The sequence below is a fragment of the Pristiophorus japonicus genome, chromosome 5 (assembly GCF_044704955.1).
Source record: "Pristiophorus japonicus isolate sPriJap1 chromosome 5, sPriJap1.hap1, whole genome shotgun sequence".
Classification (NCBI taxonomy): domain Eukaryota; kingdom Metazoa; phylum Chordata; class Chondrichthyes; family Pristiophoridae; genus Pristiophorus; species Pristiophorus japonicus.
This window is the reverse complement of record NC_091981.1, coordinates 251,426,672-251,448,619: the sequence shown is the minus strand read 5'-3', so window position 1 is coordinate 251,448,619 and position 21,948 is coordinate 251,426,672. Positions and strand designations below refer to the sequence as shown.

Here is a 21,948-nt window from a genome sequence, read left to right as displayed (position 1 = left end):
GAGCCATAGCTGACAGTTTGGGGACGAAATTGCCCTCCGAAATGGGGTGAGGCACCCTGTTTGTACTGTTTTTGCAGCCGCGGTGGTTGAGGTGGCCTTTTGAGCGATATTCCGCTCTTTGGCCTTTTTTATTCAGGCGGACTGGAAGTCGCTCATAATGGGAGCGGAAGTGGAGCGGTGAGTACACTGGAGGGGCAGAAGTTGGGGTGGAGTCGCTGTCAGTCATCAGCGGAGCGGGGAGAGCCTTCGCGATTGCTAAAATTTCGGTCCACTGGGCTAGGCCAGTGGCCTGGCACCTAAGAGGGGTAGCAGGCTGCACATTGGCGGCCTGGCCGAACCCGGAGGCATAATTGTCGGCCCAACATGGCAGTCAGCTGACAAAAAAAAACATGGCGACAGTGACTGTGTGTCCTCCCCTTTAATGGGAGCCGCACTGCCACTGCAGAAGGCCACGGCCTCAGTGCACTGTCGGGAAAAAGCAGGTTTTGGCACTGCCCGGCGGGAGTAAGATCTTCGGTGGAATTTTGCCACCGGGGGGGAACATCGGCGGTGCGCACTGTGATGATGCACTTGGGATGGATCGGCAGCGGCTGAGCGGTAGGGAGGGGAGCGGGTCACCGTCGGGATACCGCAGGAGCAGAATTTTGATAATGGTGGCCATTACAGGAAAAGCCGGTGGCCGTTGTACTCCGCAGCTTGGCCGCCGATTTCCGGTGTTAACAGGCCTTAAGGAAAGGGGCAATTTCGGTTCCTTAGTTTCCAACCTAAATACCCCTCCAAATTCTCGGCATTGACACTCAAACTCTTGTCATTTGTTGTTTTAGTTTTCAGTTGAGCAGCTTCCTCTGTTGTAGTGTTTGTTAGATCGCTCCATCGCAAGGAAGGAGCAAAGCAGCAAGACCAGTTCCCCTGTACATTTCCTGTTGGCTGAACCATGGTGTGGGGATGTTAATGCCGTGAGGTTGTCTTCCCAGCGACTGAGGAAGTATATTGACTGGAGACAGCAGTCGAACCATTAAAAGAACATAGTTTCAAGTTGTTCCAACTTTACTGTACTGTAATTTCTTTTTCTCCTGGATAATCATTTAAGATATGACGAAAGAACGAATGTTTGCACTGTGAGGAGAGTAAACGCTTTTAAATATTTCACTTTGTTTTTTAATTATCTTGCAGAGACTATGCATTCCAGTTCATTAGCTTTTATGTTTTGATTTAGCTTGTATTGCAAAACTTGCATAGCCAGTAAACATCATCACTATCAGTAAGTGCTATTATTTTCAGATGATTGCTTTTTGATCTATCACGGTTTTAACCTTGCAGTTAATCACAATGAATTAGCTTTTATAGCTTATGATACGGATGCATTCTCAGAGTTTTAACCAGCTTTAACTTATCACTAAATGTTCGAAGGACCCTGACATTACTTTCATATAAATTGGTAGCAGAGGCAAAGCATTTTGTGTCTCTTCAGCTGCAATGATTTCTTGAGTCGGCAGATGACTTTAGGCAATATGAACTGCAATCTAAGCACTGACGATACATTCATTCCATTAATTTCAATACCTCTTTATTGGCTCTAAAAGTTTCTCGCCTATCCAAGAACCAGAGTGACGATGGAGAGGTTTTTTTTAAACGCAGTGTTTTATTATGATCTGGAATGCACTGCCCGAAAGGATGGCGGAAGCAGATTCAATGATAACTTACCAAAGCGAATTGGATAAATATTTGAAGGGAAACAAATTATAGGGCAGTGGGGAGAGCGCAGGTGTATGGGACTAATTGGATAGTTCTTTGAAAGAGCAGGCACAGGCATAATGGGCTGACTGGCTTCCTTCGGTGCCGTACAAGTCTCTGATTTTATGATTTTCCTCTTGTGGTCAAAGCACCATCTACTTGGTTGAACTGTTTTAATACTGTGTAAGACCTAAGTTCATGCTGCCAGTTTCTGGAAACACAAGGAGCAGGAGTAGGCCGTTGGCCCCTCGCGCCTGCTCCGCCATTCAATAAGATCATGGCTGATCTGATCGTGGACTTAGCTCTACTTCCATGCCCGCTCCCCATATCCCTTTACTCTCGTAGCACTCAAAAATCTGTCTATCTCCGTCTTAAATATATTCAATGACCCAGCCTCCACAGCTCTCTGGGGCAGAGAATTCCATAGATTTACAACCCTCTGAGAGAAGAAATTTCTTCTCATAGTTTTAAATGGGTGGCCTCTTATTCTGAGACAAAGGGCCCAAGTTTCCACATGATTTGCGCCTGATTTTTAGGAGCAACTGGTGGAGAACGGACTATCTTAGAAATCGCAATTCTCCACATTTTTTTTTTCTGCAGTTCTAGTCAGGTAGAACAGTTCTACTTTGGAACAGAATTTTTTCTTCAAAAGGGGGCGTGTCTGGCCACTGACGCCTGATTTCAAAGTTTCCACAGTGAAAACGTACTCCAAACTAAAGTAGAATGGAGCAAGTGAAGATTTTTGTAGAACTGAAAAAACCTGTTCTACACATTAAAAAAATCAGGCGCCGGTTATAAATTAGGCGTCCAGAACGAGGTGGGGGGGAAGGGAAGTCATTAAATTCTACAATAAATCCTTATTTATACTTCTACAAATATTATACAAATAAATCCAACCTGAATAAACATGTATAAGCAAAGAAAAGATTAAATAAACCATCTTCCTACCTGTGTGAAAGTGCTTCAGGCACGGAGAATTCTGCAGTCAGCCTGAGGCGCCCGTTCTGCCCGCGGGGAGGGGGGAGGGGAGAGGAGGCGCCCGTTCTTTCCCGCGGGGGGGGGAGCAGGGGAGAGGAGGCGCCTGTTCTTTCCCACGGGGGGGGGAGGCTCCCGTTCTGCCCGCGGAGGGGGGGGGAGGGGAGGGGAGAGGAGGCGCACGTTCTTTCCCGCGGGGTGGGGAGGTGCCCGTTCTGCCCGCGGAGGGGGATGGGGTGAGGAGGCGCCCGTTCTTTCCCGCGGAGGGGAGGGAGGGGAAGGAGACAGCGGTTTGCCGCCGCAGAGAGGAGGGAGGGGAAGGAAACAGCGGTTTGTTGCCGTGGAGGGTGGGGAGGGGAAGGAGACAGTGAGAAGGCTGCAAGTGCTGATGTGCTGATGGCAATGTGCTTTTATTAAAAAAAATTTCAAAAATTAAACAGCTACAAAGAACTACAAAAATGGCCGAGTGCCAATGTTTTTTTCACACTGAGCATGCGCGAACGCTCCAACGCGCACACGCAGCGTTGCCGGCAGGAAAAAAACTAATTTAAATAGTACCTGCCCCCTCCCACTTACAAAATCGGCGCGAGTGTAGGCTCCGCCCCCCTGGGCGCCGCGCCAAACAGACAAGGAGCTGCAGGGCTCTCCAGAATAGCGCGTTTTTTTTCTGACGCCGTTTTAGGCACGAAAAACGGGCGCCCAGCTCGGGGGGGTGGGGGGGGGGGCGCCCGTTTTTTATCCTGTGGAAACTTGGGCCCTATGTCCCCTAGTTTTAGTTTCCCCTATAAGTGGAAATATCCTCTCTGCATCCACCTTGTCGAGCCTCCTCATTACCTTATAAGTTTCAATAAGATCACCTCTCATTCTTCTGAATTCCAATGTGTATAGGCCCAACCTACTCAACCTATCTTCATAAGTCAACCCCCTAATCTCTGGAATCAATCCAGTGAACCTTCTCTGAACTGCCTCCAATGCCAATATATCCTTCCTTAAATACGGAGACCAAAACTGTCGCAGTACTCCAGGTGTGGCCTCACCAATGCCCTGTACAGTTGTAGCAGGACTTCTCTGCTTTTATACTCTATCCCCCTTGCAATAAAGGCCAACATTCCATTTGCCGTCCTGATTACTTGCTGTATGTATACTAACTTTTTGTGTTTCATGCACAAGGACCCCCAGGTGTCTCTGTACTGCGGCATTTTGCAATTTTTCTCCATTTAAATTATAATTTGCTTTTCTATTATTTCTGCCAAAGTGGATAATCTCACATTTTCCCACATTATACACTTGGGTCTCATGTAGCCGGTTGCAAACCAAAAGTGAAGATGCTGGGATGCACAATTTCCAATGCTCTGGACGACCTGCACAAAATTGTGCAATGTAAAAACAGCTGTATGCTGTATAATTCATTTTTTTCCTTCACTTTAAGGTCCACTTAGTGGCACAACTATTTCCTCGCTGAAGGTAGAAGCAAGTGATCTGTGCCCGGACTCTACCAGTGCTCCCTGTGGCTGACCACCGGAAGTTGTTTCAGCGAACTCTCTACGGGATAGTTTCTCATAAGTTTCCAGCCTCCTCAATAACCTGGCAACATTGGGAATTTGGCATATGAATGATTTCAATTGGTTCATTCGTACACAAGGCAGTGGATCCCGACAACATCCCGGTTGCAGTGCGAAAACCTGTGCTCCAGAACTAGCCGTGCCTCTAGCCAAGCTGTTCCCGTCCAGCTCCAACACTGGCATCTACCCAATAAAGTGCAAAATTACCCTGGTAAGTCCTGTACACAGAAGCCAGGACAAATCCAATCCAGCCAATTATCGCCCCATCAATCATCAGCAGAGTGATGGAAGGTGTTGTCGACAGTGCTATCAAGTGGCACTTACCAATAACCTGCTTAACGATGCCTCAGTTTGTGTTCTGTCTGGAAGACTGGGCTCCAGACCTCATTTTAGCCTTGGTCCAAACATGGACAAAGGAGACGAATTCCAGAGGAGAGATGAGAGTGACTGCCCTTTGACATCAAGGCAGCATTTGACCTAGTGTGGCATCAAGGAGCCCAAGTAAAATCAAACTCACCGTGAATCGGGGAAAACTCACCACTGGTTGGAGTCCTATCCAGCACAAAGGAAAGGTTCTTCAGGGCAGTGTCTCAGCCCAACCATCTTCAGCTGCTTCATCAATAACCTTCCCTCCATCATAGGGTCAAAAGTGGGGATGTTTGCTGATGATTGTACATTGTTCAGTGACATTCGCATCTCCTCAGATAATGAAGAAGTCCATGTCCATATGCAGCGAGACCTGGACAACATTCAGGCTTAGGCTGATAATTGGCAATTAACATTCGTGCCACAGAAGTGGAGGTAATGACTATCTCCAGCAAGAGAGATTCTCATCAGCTCCCCATGATGTTTAATGGTGCAGATTGAGCGTCCAAAATCCGACTCCAGACTGATTGGTGGCAGGGTCGTCCAGAATCCGTAAAATGTTCCAGAATCGGGACCCTGTCGACCTCTGGCCTCGCCTCCGCTCGCCTCATTGCCGCTGCCCGACCTCGGGCCTCACCTTGCTGCCGCTGTCCTTACCCTGCTGCTGCTCGCCTTGCCCCGCTCGACGCCGCTCCCCTTACCTCGGGGCCTCCTCACCAACCTGCCCGGACACCTCCACGGCAGCGGGGCCCGCCCGAACATCACCACGGCAGCGGGGCCCGCCCGAACATCACCACGGCAGCGGGGCCCGCCCGAACACCTCCATGGCAGCGGGGCCCGCCCGAACATCACCACGGCAGCGGGGCCCGCCCGAACACCTCCACGGCAGCGGGCTGCACCCGAACATCACCATGGAGGCTGGGCCCTGCCCGACAACCTCCTGGACGGGGCTGGCGACCCAAACAGTTCCTCGGCGAGCACCCACCCCCACGTTCCAAAATCCGGAAATACCCGAACTTGGGCTCAGGTGTTTCTGGATTCATGACATCAGAAAGACGTTCCAAAGTCCGGAAAAAATGCAAAATCCAGAACGGCCTTGGTCCTGAGGGTTCCAGATTTGCACTGTATTACCATTGTCAAATCCCCCACCATCAACATCCTGGGGGTCACCATTGACCAGAAACTTAACTGGACCAGCCACAGAAGTAGTGTGGCCATGAGCAGATCAGATGCTGGATATTCTGCGGCAAGTAACTTACCTCCTGACTCCCCAAAATCTTTCCACCATTTACAAGGTACAAATAGGGATGTGATGGCATGTTCTCCACTTGCCTGGATGAGTGCAGCTCCAACAACATTCAAGGAGCTCGACACCATTTAGGACCAAGCAGTCTGCTTGATCAGCACCCCGCTACTTTAAACATTCACTCCCCCTGCCACTGGCACAATGTGGCGGCATTGTGTACCATCTGCAAGATGTACTACAGCAACTCACCAAGGCTTCTTCAACAGCACCGCCCAAACCTGCGATCTCCAGAAGGACTAGAGTGGCGGGTGCAAGGGAGCATCGCCACCTCCCTGTATCTGTCCTAGTCACACACTATCCTGACTTGGAAACATATTGTGGTTTCTTCATTGTTGCTGGGTCAAAATCCTGGAACTCCCTCCCAAACAACACTGTGGGAGCACCTTCACCACACGGACTGCAGCGATTCAAGATGGTGGCTCCCCACCGTCTCGAGGGCAGTTTGGGATGGGCAATAAATGCTGACCTTGCCAGCGTGAATTAATGTTTTTAAAAGCCCATTCAGCTCCCCAAGTGCTCTACAGTGTTAACAGAATTTAAATAAAAGATGTATTGTGCCTCTTGGAAAAATTTAGTTTTAAAGTGTTTGATATGTCAAAAACTCCAGTAGCTGATTTTTAACACACCCAGGAATCTAATAATATAGAAACAAGGATGGCATGTAGTTATTGACCTCATGGTTCACTTTTAAAGCTTGAGAATACTACACTCCAGTTAGCTGTTTCCAGAGGAAGTAATTCTCGTCCGATCCACGTCTGGACCGGGGCCAAACAGGGCTGCGTCATCGCCTTAACCCTCTTCTCACTCTTCCTCGCTGCCATGTTCCACCTCACAGTCAACAAGCTCCCCGCTGGAGTGGAACTAAACTACACAACCAGTGGGAACCTGTTCAACCTTCGTCGTCTCCAGGCCAGGCCCAAGACCACCCCAACCTCTGTCGTCGAGCTACAGTACATGGACCACATCTGCTTCTGCGCACGTACAGAGGCTGAACTCCAAGTCATAGTCAACGTATTTACTGAGGCGTACGAAAGCATGGGCCTTACGCTAAACATCCGTAAGACAAAGGTCCTCCACCAGCCTGACCTCGCCGCACAGCACTGTCCCCCAGTCATCAAGATCCATGGCGCGGCCCTGGACAACGTGGACCATTTCCCATATCTCAGGAGCCTCTTATCAACAAGAGCAGACATTGCTACCAAGATTCAACACCGCCTCCAGTGCGCCAGTGCAGCCTTCGGCCGCCTGAAGAAAAGAATGTTTGAAGACCAGGCCCTCAAATCTGCCACCAAGCTCATGGTCTACAGGGCTGAGTGATACCCTCCCTTCTGTATGGCTCAGAGACATGGACCATGTACAGTAGACACCTCAAGTCGCTGGAGACATACCACCAACGATGTCTCCGCAAGATCCTACAAATCCCATGGGAGGATAGACGTACCAACATTAGCGTCATTGACCAGGCCAACATCCCCAGCATTGAAGCATTGACCACACTTGATCAGCTCCGCTGGGCAGGCCACACTGTTCGCATGCCAGACACGAGACTCCCAAAGCAAGCGCTCTACTCTGAACTCCTTCACGACAAACGAGCCAAAGGTGGGCAGAGAAAACATTACAAGGACACCCTCAAAGCCTCCCTGATAAAGTGCAACATCCCCACTGACACCTGGGAGTCCCTGGCCAAAGACCTTCCAAAGTGGAGGAAGTGCATCAGGGAGGGCGCTGAGCACCTCGAGTCTCATCGCCGAGAGCATGCAGAAACCAAGCGCAGGCAGTGGAAAGAGCGTGCGGCAAACCAGTCCCACCCACCCCTTCCCTCAACGACTACCTGTCCCACCTGTGACAGATGGACTCAGCTCTACAGGGACTGTGGTTCTCGTATTGGACTGTTCAGCCACCTAAGGATTCATATTGTTAGAGTGGAAGCAAGTCTTCTTCGATTCCGAGGGACTGCCTATGATGATGAATTCTAGCCTCTTGTGCATCCCTGACTTTAATCGTGCTCTCATTAATGGTTGTGTATTCAGCTACCTGGCCCTAAATTCTTCAATTCCCTAGCTATAAGCCTCTCCGTCTCTCTAGCTCTCTCCTCCTTTACGATGCTCCTTAAAACCTACCCCTTTGACCAAGTTTTCTGTCCTAATATCTCCTTATGTAGCTAGGTGTTAAATTCTCTTTCATAACGTTCCTGTGAAGCACTTTGGGACATTTTACTACATTAAGTGCGCTATATAAATGCACGTTGTTAATGTGCGATACATCCAAGTTCTTGTTGCTGTGGAATATTCCTTGTTTATATTGGGGGCTGGACACCACGGCATCAAACAGCTAAATAAGAACCTTGCGTGTAAGCGGAGCTTTGAAAGTTGTAATTTTATTGAGCCGAACCTTCTCCAATGGCTGGGTAGAGCCATATAAGGCAGCCGTTGGTAAACTACATCATTGGAGAACACTGACGGGCTGAATCTTTACCCTGTCCTTGACGAGAAAAAACAGCAACATCTGCTTCTGGAAGCAGGTTGCTGAGGTGTTCCAACCCCTGGAGATATTGGCAAAGACGACCTTTTTAGTTGGATTTTGGCGCCTTAGTTGACAGCAGCTCTGCTTCATTTACTTTTCAGCAATGCTGCCAGTTTGGAGCTGAAGTCAATGTTAGTGCTGCAGGGTAAAATGGGCATGAATTTTTCATAGTTGGGGTAAGTATCTGGATCAATATGAACTTCCATTTCAGAGTCTACATAATTCGGTGGGTCTGTAAATTGAAACTTATTGCAGATGCGTGACATATTGGTGAGTAGAACCTCCTCCTTGGAGGAGTCGAGATAAAGGAGCTGCTGCAGGGGCTAGTCCATTAGACTAGTGGGCAACTCAACACGATGAAATAACAGTTGTAAAACTGCCACAATAAGACAGATCCTACCATGTTGACAGACCAATGAAATTTAATTTTGTTTTTATATCGGTTATGCTCTTCCAGCAACTCTCAAAAATGTCAAGGCATACAGGCATTGGCTCTGACCTCTAAAATACTATCACACATGAAAGGACTTGAACCATATGATCATGCTGATGTCAACACAATAAGTAGCCATTTTGCCCATAAGAATTTGTGCCAGTGCTAGATCTGTATCAGAGCTGTCTTATCGAATCACACTTTCTTGTTCTTTCAGTTCTGTCTCACAGATGTGACCAGAAAATTGTTGCCTGCTGTGTAAACTGGCAGTTCTTCTAGATTGAGCTCAAATTGTAATTTTAATGAGCTCAATTCAGAAAACTAGTTCTGAATTCTGCCTTAATTCTGTTCTTAATCAATTTTTCGCCTTTTATGTCTGCATTTTTGTGTTCGTCAATTTGAGATGAAAGTCAGTGAATATAGAAATGAACATTTTTCTTTTGCACACATCACCATGTAGTGCTGCTTAGGTTCAGAGTGAACCTCTGCTACAAAAACTTCAATAACTCCTCCAGAAAACACCCGTTGATGCATCAATTTGAAATCTGTGTTTTTCACAACAGCTATCCTTACAGTACCTGAGTGAGACTGCAAATTTAGTGCCAAATAATGCTGGTTATGGGAATTTTTTATGCTGTGGAAACCATGCCCACTTGGAACTGGATTGTGACTATATTTGTACCAAGGTCATTGAGCGAGCATAGTTTTAGCCCATAAGCCCTATCTTGTCCCAAATGTGATTTGTTTCTACAGTGTTCTCCGACTGAGATTCATTTGCCGCCTTCCTCTTTATATTCATGCAGTCTTGCCTTCAGTGGCCTTTTAGTTTGTCCAATGGTGGGGGGGGAAGGGGTGGCGGGAAGCTGTAAAACCACCTCTGGAAGGTAGACTGTAAGATTATCATGGATTTGTTGGTTTTTGCAATACTTGTTTTAATATCTTATAATCATTAATATCTTATAATCATTAATATCTTATCAGCAGTATCTTATAATCATCAGAAATGGATTTATAATCGTGTGTAAGAATTAAATGGAGAAGTCTGTAATCACAAGTTGTATGCAATGATAACCTGAATTATATATGACATGTAACCCTTTTTGCTTATAATTAAAAGTCTGTCAGTGAGCTGTAACCAGACAGCCTGGGGAGAGAAAGAAGACTGCCCTGGTCGAATAGAGTCAGCTAGCCTGGGAACCAATATCAGCTGCAGTTGCCACGGTGGTGGGTTGTTATGATATCTGCGGTGAATTAAAAACATAGGCCTCTCTCAACGAACAGCAAGGACATTATGGGATTGTGTTCTGTTTGTGTTGCCATAACTACCCTAAATATAAGAATATAAGAACATAAGAAATAGGAGCAGGAGAAGGCCATTTGGCCCCTCAAGCCTGCTCCGCCATTCAATAAGATCATGGCTGATCTGATCATGGACTCAGCTCTACTTCCCTGCCCGCTCCCCATAACCCTTTACTCTCATAGCACTCAAAAATCTGTCTATCTCTGCCTTAAATATATTCAATGACCCAGCCTCCACACCTCTCTGGGGCAGAGAATTCCACAGATTTACAACCCTCTGAGAGAAGAAATTCCTCTTCATCTCAGTTTTAAATGGGTGGCTCCTGAATCTAAGACTATGTCCCCTAGTTTTAGTTTCCCCTATGAGTGGAAATATCCTTTCTGCATCCACCTTGTCGAGCTCCCTCATTATCTTAGAAGTTTCAATAATATGAGTCTTGATGGTCAAAAAATTGATGTAATAAGACCAGAACCTGTGTAAGCTGAGGTGCTACCATCATGGCATCTTGATGAATGGATTTTGGGTTTGGTTGTCAGGCAGTGATTGGTTCAAGAGGACTCCACGGGGCCAGATTTTCGGCAGGTTTGCGACTGGGTTTTCACTGCAATTTGACCCTCCGCGGTGAATACCCAGTCGCAAAGCTCAGGCGGGATCCTCGGGTACCTGTTTGCGGAGGCTCTTCCAAGTACCGCCAGGGAGAGGTGCGCTGACGTGCAACGACTCCGATTGCATTTGCGATCGAGTTTCGATACTCTTTCGACCCGTACGCCGCGCCCAGAATAGCGACAGGTCAAACCTGTTGGTGCAGCCCTACCAGCAGCGGTAAGTACAGAAACCTGCAAAAAAAAAAGTTATGTTAAAGTTTTTATTAATTTTTTTGCAGCGATTACTTAGTTAAGGGTTTTTGGAGTCTTTTTTTGGAATTATTTCCCCCCCTCCCAAGGCCTCTCTCGCTGCTCAAACAACCCCGGACGAAAGTTGCTGAAACTCACGTTTTGCGTTGCGAGTGCTTGTGCAACGCCTCCCTTACCGATGGTGCAGACGTGAATCCCGAAAGTTCAACCTAAAAAAACGGTAGCGCAGCGAAAACGGCAATTTTCTCGTATCGCTACCGTTTTCACCTGAAAAACCCTGAATGCCGAAAATCCGGCCCCATAGGTTTTGAATGAGAGTCAGGGTATAAGAAGGGGGTCATAACAACCACAAATTGTAGAAGATTTCAGGAAGAATCAAGGAGACACCCGGGAGACGAGGAGAGACAAGAGACAAGGGTGCAGCTTACGTACGGTTGCGGCTTCTACCCAGAGTATAAGTGATAATATAAGTCTAAGTTACACTCTGTAAACTGCTGCTCGAATACTGTCATGTGCTGAATAACGTTAAATCACTGTCCCCAATACAGGTCAACCTCGAATCATTTAGAACCAAGGCCCCTGTGGAATCTTATAGACTCCCACCTCTTAGGGTTCACACTGGGATTAGTTCAACATAGGCTTCGTATGAAGTCATGTTTTGAAAGTCCCCAGGGATCCCTAATTTCAAATCATTTTAGTATTCAGATAGCTCCTCTAATTTTGGCCTTTTACAAGACCCTGATTTTCATCGCTCCACCATTGATGGCTGTGCCGACAGCTGCTAAGGCCCGAAGCGCTGGCATTCCTTCCCTAAACCTCTGCACCCCTTTACTTCTCCCTCCTCTTAAGACACTCCTTTAAAAACTACTGCTTTGACCAAGCTTTTTGGTCACCTATCCAGTGGGTTGTTGTCAAATTTTGTTAAAGGTGCTATATAAATGCAAGTTGTTGTAGGGTGGACATTCCTGCCCTTCCTCTCCTAATATTAAAAAAAATGAACTGACTGGAAGTAGAATACTTTGTGTATGTGAATCAACAACATCAACAACTTATATTTATATCGCGCCTTTAACGTAATAAAATTTCCCAAGGCACTTCACAGGAGTGTTAGCAAAAAAAAAAAAATTAACACCAAGCCGTAAAAGCTTGGACAAAGAGGTAGGTTTTAAGGAGCGTCTTAAAGGAGGAAAGAGAAGTGGAGAGGTTAAAGGAGGAAAGAAAAGTGGAGAGGCGTTAAGATTTAGCGAGGTCATTCCAGAGCTTAGGACTTAGGTACTGAAGCTATGACCGCCAGTGGTGAAACATTTAAAATTGGGGGTATTCAAAAGACCAGAATAGGCAGAGAGCAGAGATCTGGGGGGTTTATAGGGCTGCAGAGATAAGGAGGGGTGAGGCCATGATGTGAAAATCAGGATGAGAAAACAGGTATTGAGCTGTCTTTAGTGGGTAAAGTGTAATGTACATTAAAGTACAGTTAGCAATGTAACTTTGGTCTGCATATTGTATTCTGCAGATATCGCCGGTATTGTATTCTGCTTGGTATCACAGGTAGAGTGCCATCCTTCGTGGCCCAGCAATTTTCAAGTGAAAGTTCCAATCACATTCCAGCAGCCTCCGTTGTAAATCAGGCTGCTTGTTGTGTATGTAAATAACGGACTAACTGAACCAGGGGTAAAATAACTTAACTGTGTCCTTCATAGCCACTCCCAAAATGGTGTCCCAAAACCAGCTCGAACCATCATGTTTACAGCAGTGTGTGAATATCTCCCGTGGGGTCCTAATGTATGTCCAGTGAAAGTTTGTGCAACAAATAAACAAAGAGCATGAACACAACACTGCTCCTTCTGCTCAGAAAAATAATGCATGCTCTTCAAATTACCAGCGTTTTGATCTGCACAATGTATTTAAGCAACGTTCTTTAAAAAAGCATTTTATAGGTATAGTTAGGGCTTCATTTATAAAATGTATAGTAAATTCACTTTGTAAAATTAACATTTTATTACTGTCTACGAGAAGAGATCTGCAGATCATTTGCAGTCAAATTGGTATCTTTATTGCAAAAGTACTTGTTTAAACTGTTGCCATCGTCTTTGTCGAAAGAATCAACGCTGATGTCCTCTCTTCCTCTCCTCTCTCTCTGTCCCTCTCACTCTGTCCCTCTCTCTTTCACTCACTCACTCTCACTCACTCCTCACACTCTCACTCTCACTCACTCACCCTCCCCCTATCCCCTCCACCTCCCCCTCTCCTTCCCCCTTCTCCCCTTCTCCTTCCCCTTCTCCCCCAACCCCCTCTCTGCCCCCCCTCTTCTCCCCCTTCTTCTCCCCCCTCCCCCCCTCTCCCCCCATTCTAGCACCATCTCTCCCCCACCCTCTCTCCCCCCTCCCCCTCCCCACCCCCCTCTACCCTCCTCCCCACCCCCTCTACCCCCCTCCCAACCCCCCTCTACCCCCTCTCGACCCACCCCACCCCCCTCTCTACCATCCCCTCGACCCCCCCCTCTCTACCGCCCCCCCCCTCTCCCCCTCCCCACCCCCCTCTCCCCACCCCCCTCTCTCCCCCTCCCCACCCCCCTCTCTCCCCCTCCCCACCCCCCTCTCTCCCCCTCCCCACCCCCCTCTCTCCCCCTCCCCACCCCCCTCTCTCCCCCTCCCCACCCCCCTCTCTCCCCCTCCCCACCCCCCTCTCTATCCCTCCCCACCCCCTCTCTATCCCTCCCCACCCCCTCTCTATCCCTCCCCACCCCCTCCCCACCCCCTCTCTATCCCTCCCCACCCCCTCTCTATCCCTCCCCACCCCCTCTCTATCCCTCCCCAACCCCTCTCTATCCCTCCCCACCCCCTCTCTACCCCTCCCCACCCCCCTCTCTACCCCTCCCCACCCCCCTCTCTACCCCTCCCCAAACCCCTCACTCCCCCTCCCCAAACCCCTCTCTCACCCTCCCCAAACCCCTCTCTCACCCTCCCCAAACCTCTCCCCCTCCCCAAACCCCTCTCTCCCCCTCGCCAAACCTCTCTCTCCCCCTCCCCAACTCCTTCTCCTTCCATCTCCCCAACTCCTTCCCTCCCTCCCTCCCTCTCTCTCGCCCCCTCCCTCTCTCTCGCCCGCCCCTCCCTCTCTCTCGCCCGCCCCTCCCTCTCTCTCGCCCGCCCCTCCCTCTCTCTCGCCCGCCCCTCCCTCTCTCTCGCCCGCCCCTCCCTCTCTCTCGCCCGCCCCTCCCTCTCTCTCGCCCGCCCCTCCCTCTCTCTCGCCCGCCCCTCCCCCTTTCTCGCCCGCCCCTCCCCCTCTCTAGCCCGCCCCTCCCCCTCTCTCGCCCGCCCCTCCCCCTCTCTCGCCCGCCCCTCCCCCTCTCTCGCCCGCCCCTCCCCCTCTCTCGCCCGCCCCTCCCCCTCTCTCGCCCGCCCCTCCCCCTCTCTCGCCCGCCCCTCCCCCTCTCTCGCCCGCCCCTCCCCCTCTCTCGCCCGCCCCTCCCCCTCTCTCGCCCGCCCCTCCCCCTCTCTCGCCCGCCCCTCCCCCTCTCTCGCCCGCCCCTCCCCCTCTCTCGCCCTCTCTTCCCCCCCCCCTCTCTCGCCCTCTCTTCCCCCCCCCTCTCTCGCCCTCTCTTCCCCCCTCCCCCTCTCTCGCCCTCTCTTCCCCCCCTCCCCCTCTCTTCCCCCCCTCCCTCTCTCTTCCCCCCCTCCCTCTCTCTTCCCCCCCCTCCCTATCTCTTCCCCCCCTCCCTCCTCTTCCCCCCCTCACTCTCTCTTCCCCCCCTCCCTCCTCTTCCCTCCCTCCCTCTCTCTTCCCCCCCTCCCCCTCGCTCTTCCTCCCCCTCGCTCTTCCTCCCCCTCTCTCTTCCCCCCCCATCTCTCTTCCCCCCCCTCCCTCTCTCTTCCCCCCCTCCCTCTCTCTTCCCCCCCTCCCCTCTCTCTCCTCCCCCCCTCCCCTCTCTCTTCCCCCCCCCTCCCCTCTCTCTTCCCCCCCCTTCCCCTCTCTCTTCCCCCCTTCCCCTCTCTCTTCCCCCCCCTCCCCTCTCTCTTCCCCCCCCTCCCCTCTCTCTTCCCCCCCCTCCCCTCTCTCTTCCCCCCCCTCCCCTCTCTCTTCCCCCCCCTCCCCTCTCTCTTCCCCCCCCTCCCCTCTCTCTTCCCCCCCCTCCCCTCTCTCGCCCGCCCCTCCCTCTCTCTCGCCCGCCCCTCCCTCTCTCTCGCCCGCCCCTCCCTCTCTCTCGCCCGCCCCTCCCTCTCTCTCGCCCGCCCCTCCCTCTCTCTCGCCCGCCCCTCCCTCTCTCTCGCCCGCCCCTCCCTCTCTCTCGCCCGCCCCTCCCTCTCTCTCGCCCGCCCCTCCCTCTCTCTCGCCCGCCCCTCCCTCTCTCTCGCCCGCCCCTCCCTCTCTCTCGCCCGCCCCTCCCTCTCTCTCGCCCGCCCCTCCCTCTCTCTCTCTCTCCGCCCCTCCCTCTCTCTCTCTCCGCCCCTCCCCTCCCCTCCCCCTCCTCTCCTCCCCTCCCCCTCCTCTCTCTCTCTCTCTCTCTCTCTCCTCCCTTCCCCCCCTTCCCTTCCCCCCCTCCCTTCCCTTCCCTTCCCCCCCCTTCCCTTCCCCCCCCTCCTTTCCCCGCTTCTCCCCTCCCTCTTTCTTTCTCCCCCCCGCCGCTACCGCAGCAACGCCCCAGGAGGCCCCGTGCCCATGCCCATTGGATCGGCCCCATCTACTGTCGCCTCCATCACTCCCTGCTTTGATTGGTTGCGAGGCCAGGAGAGCCCTGATCGCCTATTGGTCAGTGGAACTGTCACTCAGTCCAGACCATATGCTCCCCACCCCAGGACAGGCAGGAACTGACTATTATTAGTATTTATAGACAAGGAGAAGGAAGGGTTGTATTAGAAGTATGTGTGTTGAGCAGGGTGACAAGCACTCTAAAGGGAGATGAATTTTTTTTTTAATCGTTATTGTTAAAAAGTTTGGGAGTTCAAGGTCTCTGATATGGTCAGGTTTACGAGGATGAGAAATAGCGGCATGACTACTTGGACTGAAGCTTCCTCTGAGTTCCTACATTAGCACTAACCTTTATGTCAATCTGTGAAATACTGTCAGCGACATAGTTTGTGTCAGCACATAAATATTTAAGTATCATGACAAATGCATTATCAAAGTATGTCTGGCACGAATGAGTGACTTGCTTGCAGGCAGCCTTATCTTTCAGACACTGAGTGAAGACATTTGTTCAAAACCTTGATTTTCTTTTTAACTAGGTGCACAGTGAAGGACTGATTATTGTTGCAATATTTGTTCGAAAAGCCTCGATAATGTTCACTTCAGCATTTTGCTTGGGCCATTTTATTTCAAATTTACATGTGTGCGCCTTAAAAGATGCTGCTTGACCTCCAAAAATTCCAAATAGCTTGATTCTTTATGCTTGACAGATGGAATAGAAATGAATGCTGATAATCATGAAAGAAAATATCATCACTCTGAAGCAATAGCGCTTTGGAGATTTTTTTTTCTTTCCCTTTCCATTCACTGTCCTGTGTAACACTGAAAGAAAAACAGTAGCTGTTTAGTTCAGAGCCAAAGTGTAGACATATAGTCAAGGTTTTGTGCTTTGTGGTTCTGAGGAAATTTGCTTTAGAAGTTACAGCCAGCTTACGCACAGCTTTAATATCCTCTCAATTATTAAATACACTGTCTGTTGATGTGTGCCAAGCTCATAACCCTTCACTTTTCATCATTGTGCTGACTGATGCCCAAGCCCTTGGGTAATGCTGAGTTTTCGGCTCTGCTCATCCGTCTAAGATTTGCTGAAAAATATTGCATCTCCGTTTTTAAAAAGAATGCAAAGAAAAAGAGTTTATGAAAAGAAATCCTGGATAGACAATACAGTAAACTAAGTTAGAGAACTGAATGATTCCTTTAAAATATAAACCCAGAAGGCAAGTATGAAATGTTGAAATTACATTTCTCTTTTTTATTAAAAAAAATTGCAATTTGATCTTCCATCCCTCCCATTATCAAGGCTGTATTCACCAGCCTTTCTTGAAAGTTCCCTTCATCCAGAGGAGTACAAAGTCCTGTATTCCAGGCACCTTTGTGATCGTTGTCCATAACCACTCTGCGGTCAACTGGCCATGTATATACTTGTTCGGTTTGGCTGTTGGATTTTCCTATCCATTCACCCAAGATAAAGGCTGCAGCCTCCCCATAGTACTGTTTCTGGCAGCCTAGTGCTCCATCCGATGAATCAAGTATAAGGCGCCTTGTAATTTTTGCTTTGTGTTTCATTAATTTAATTGCAATGCATCTCAAAACATTGACATTGTCAAAGCGATTTCTTACCCAACAGTCCTCCTTTATAATTTTTTAAGTTTACACATAGCACCACAGATTTATATATAAATTGAAACTTGGCTAATGTTTTTTGTAAGTTGAACAATGTGACCGTCCAAGCTCCAAACAGACCTGAACCAATTTGGAGAGCTCAGGACAAAAGACAGCGAAGAGCAGAATCAGCGGCAGCTCCCCGCTTCCACGTTGCAAAAACTTTATATGCTTTTTTTGGATAGTGATTGAGGCCGGAAAGTTATCAAATGTTAGCTCTTTTGGGGAATAATTAACACAAACTTGTGCTGCCTCAGCTTGGTCAACCATCCTATGATTAAGTAGGGAAGAATTGTCCCAGTCTGTCTCAAATTGTTCATAAGATGTTCATATGTCAGTGCTACAAAGGATGAAATCTGATTCATGGTTTAAATGTCTACCCGGAGCGTCACGTTGCTGTTAATAAAGTTGTACTGAGAAAGCAGCTATGGACGATAAAATGAAGGAAGGGATTGAGAGTTAACAACGATCTGTTATATTGAACTTAATGATTAGATACTCGCAAAAAGGCAGCCCAGAAATTTTCCAGTCAGAACCTTACTCATTTTAGCATAATGGTTGTACTTGTTTTTATTTGGTAATACGAACAAAATATTAACAGTTTCCTATTTCTAATGGTGTATTATTACACTTTGCAAGTTTTCATCAGAGATTTCCACCGATCATAAATAGAAGTAATGTTTATTGCAGTATGAGTTTTAAAGTGGAAAGAGCAGAAAAATAGTACAATTCTTATATCAGCACGCAGGTGGAGATACTGTAAATTGTGTGTAATGTAGCGTCATATAGAAAACAATGTGGTGATCTCTTTCATGCAGTAAGCACTGGACTTCCACACATGGTAGTTTTACTGACTCAAAACAGAACCTGAGTATGGTATACAATGCAATTGTGATTAGAATTGTATTTTTGTGACTGGAATCTTGTTTTCCCTCTTGTAGGAAGATGATGGGACAGAAGAGGAGAACAACAGGATCGAACCAGTTGGACGTGCTGATTCTTGCCTCGAGCATGGACAGAATTTTTCGCTTGGGTAAGCTTGCATCAGAAACATATTAATTATCGCATGCTGTTTTTAGATATAGGCCAATCACGAAGGATCAGCTTGTAATGGCTATTGTACTGCGATGTGAAGTTCATTATTGGGCAGTGGAACCCGCTGAAGAGAAATCACCAAAGTGGCAGGCTAAACATTCCCTTTATGCAAAATCATACTTATTAAATAGTGTAGGAAACAGCGGGGAAATAATTGGTGACTGAAGTAAGTGTTCCTATTGGAATGACTGTTAATTGGTGGGTACTGTGTTTGTAAAGCTTCCGAATTGAGTACTGCTCAAATAAAACTTTAAAAAAACCTCCAAAGACTAAAGAAAAGAACAAACCTCCCCCACCAGAAAAAGCTGAAAAGGCATAGTTGATTTTTTTTCAAGGTGGAGACCCTTCATCAGAACAATGATGATAAAGAATCTTCACCCAAAACAGCTCCTCTGTTCCCTTTTCGGTTACTGATGGCTCCCCTGTATAGGGCAGCATTTTCTGTTATTTTAGTGGAAGCTTGTTAACAAACCCACCTTAATAGATAGTGGCTTACTGATCAGAGCACCACCTAAGTAAAATCATTCAGTGCTCACTTGAAAACAGTTTGATCCTGAGAGAGTTTCCCCAATAAAGGATAATGCACTATTTATTAGCCGTGCCTGAATTAACAGCAGATCCATTTTAAAATTTGTTTCATTGTGTAACTTGTTGACGGATCATCTTTGTATTCATCTGCTTAGTTATTGACCAATTGTCTAGTGATGCAGTTTTTCTGATCAGTTTTAATGCAATGAGAAAATGTGATCACGAGGGATTTTCTGAGTAGTTCGCATTAGGTTAGTGCTGTCAGATAATGTGCACTATGTGTTTTCATCCTGGTTATTTTATTAATTTTGTTATTTTTGATGGTTGACCTTTTTTTTCATGCTCCCAGACTAATACTCAGATATGCTAGACACAAGTTGCACTACTCATTGTTCCAGATATTATAAAATTTTGTTTTCATTTTGGGTAGTTTACTTCACATTTTTATGTTACTCCATTCATCATTGTCTCACAGTGACGTGCTAAAGCTGGTTGAAGTGTCCAATGATGGAGGACCTTTGGGAATCCATGTCGTGCCTTTCAGTTCCACAGGTGGAAGGTAAACTCACGTCTTCTGCATTTTGGTTTTTCTTTTATAATTTTATTTCATGTTATTCAAATCTGAAGTCTCTAACAATTAGTACATTTTAAAAGTGAAACAGTGGGAAAGTTCTGTGCTTGTACTCCAGAAATTGTACTGTTTTAGCGCAGTGGCTTTATTTGAAGTTGTGGCATTTTCCCTTTGCTGAATTTTTGATGCTTTAATAAAAGTTTGTAGACAGAGCCATTCATAAATTGGGAACATAGAATAAAACCAACAGGAATAATGCAGTTTCCACCGACAGTAAGGTACTCTCTTCCCACATTACAACAATGACTACACTCTAAAAGTACTTCATTGGCTGTAAAGCGCTTTGAGACGTCCAGTGGTCGTGAAAGGCGCTATATAAATCCAAGTCTTTCTTTCTTTTAGACTTAATATAAATGACGGAGCACTGCAGCTTTAAATTTGGAATTTCCATGAATTCCTAATTTTATTTTAGCGTATCTGTGCTTTGTCTTGAGCTTTTTAGACCATGCACGTTGTATGACGGGCTGTCTGCATCTGAACTGGCATGAGAACGCAGATATTGCACAATATTTTTCCACTCAACCCACATGATTCCTTCTATACAGCAGTCTGTGTTATCTTTGTAATCATAAGAGCAGCATTCATTAAAGCAGTATCTGAGGGTGAAAAATATATTTGATAATCTATGTCATGTGTAAAAATGTAGGATTAGAGATATTGCCTGCAGAACTTAAGTGGGTGAGAATGATGTCAAAAGTGATGGAAGGTGCCAAGATAAGATGGATGGGTGGTGCTGAACTCGATTAATAGGGCTTGTTGTGCCCAGTGGTCTTTTCTGTCCTTAACAATTCTGGTGCCAGATCTTTCCCAGCTCTTGAACATCAAACACAACTTTAATATTAAAATAGTAATACAAGCAAACTATTATCAACTCCCCGAAACACACAAAATGTTGCGTAGAGCACTATAGCTAGGTATATTACTTTTATCATTAAGTGTTTTTCTTTTAACTTTCTGAAGATAATATTGAACAGAATAATCTCATTTTGAAATAGATTATATTCTAAGAAAAATTGCCAGGCAATAAACCTTGAAATACTATATTCAGACAGCAAGTATATCTCATCTATTGTGCCAGGTTGACTTGGATGAAGTAGATTTGGTTGATGGGTTTTCCAATTTGTAAGAAATTGTCTCTGGTTGTTTCTTGGTGTGACTGAGCAAAACTGGTTTTGTGAATGTACATTTTTAGCAGTACTGTATTAAAATAGATGTTGTTTGCATTCTAATAATGTGGACAGCTGCAAAATAAATCATTTCCGGTTGTGCGCAGGAGCTTGAGATGTATGTTTAGTGCCCCCAAAGACCACAGCTTTGTTGACAACTGAAGGCATGTGTGCACTTCAACAAAAGCCTGAGCTTAGTATAATACAAGTGTTGAATATTCAAAAGCAGTTGTGCTACATCACTGGTTTTGCAACTTAGAAAGGTCAGGAAAGTCATTCAGTGCATCTTCACCAACAGCTGAGAAAATACAGCAAGCAAATTGCAGGGCCTGAGCAGACTGAAAGTTAAGATTACTTAAAAAGCCATTTGTCTGTGTGTAATTTAGATTTTAAAAAGTGCAGAAACAGGTTGGCCCGAATGAGTTTTTTCATTTTAATAATTGCAGTACAGTCACTTGTTAGCTGTTCTTATGAGCTTCAGTTGAAACTGGAAGTTGTGGGAATTTTTTTAAACTCCAGAAGTTTGCATTAAATGTCAGTACTGTTCAACAGCAGGAATAGAGTGAATGAAAATGGTGGTTATCAACAATATAGTAGTGACAGACTTGGGTATTTGGACGTTCTTTTCCCTTACTCAGTGTAACCTTGAATACTGCAATAAATGTTGACTATTTTCCATGTAATGAGTAGAAGAGAAAAGGGGAGGAGTGACCTCTGACTCAATCGTATTTCTTGTCCAAATGCTTGAATGCATCGTTAATACCCAATTAAGTGCTTATCTCTCTCTCGTCCTTGTTCAAGCCAATCTAATTTAGTTTCTGACTTATCCACAACAGCAATTCACCTTTTTAATGGCTCCTTTAATGTAGAAAAATGTCCCAAGGTGTTTCACAGAGGCAGAAGGAGAAATAAAATGGATGCTGAGCCAAAGAAGAAATTAGCAGGGGTGACTGAAACCTTGATTAAAGAGATAGGTTTTAAGGAGGATCTGAAAGGTGGTGGAGCCCAAGCCGTTGAAGGCATGGCTGCCAGTTCTGAGACAAAAGGAGTGGATGCACAAGAATGTCATGGTCGGAATAATGGAGAAGTTGTACAAGTTTATCGAGCTCGGGAGAGAAATTTGAAGT

The 21,948-nt window shown here is 47.0% G+C and overlaps 1 protein-coding gene across 7 annotated transcripts in view; it reads left to right on the top strand.

Moving 5' to 3' along the window:
* Positions 1-21,948, top strand: part of LOC139264671 (partitioning defective 3 homolog) — a 984,694-nt gene that overhangs the window by 596,520 nt on the left and 366,226 nt on the right. For all 7 annotated transcript variants that reach the window (XM_070881547.1, XM_070881545.1, XM_070881551.1 and 4 more), the window contains exons 6-7: positions 18,343-18,434; positions 19,500-19,583. In XM_070881547.1, coding sequence (XP_070737648.1) covers positions 18,343-18,434; positions 19,500-19,583 — 176 coding nt within the window. The remainder of the gene's footprint in view (positions 1-18,342; positions 18,435-19,499; positions 19,584-21,948) is intronic.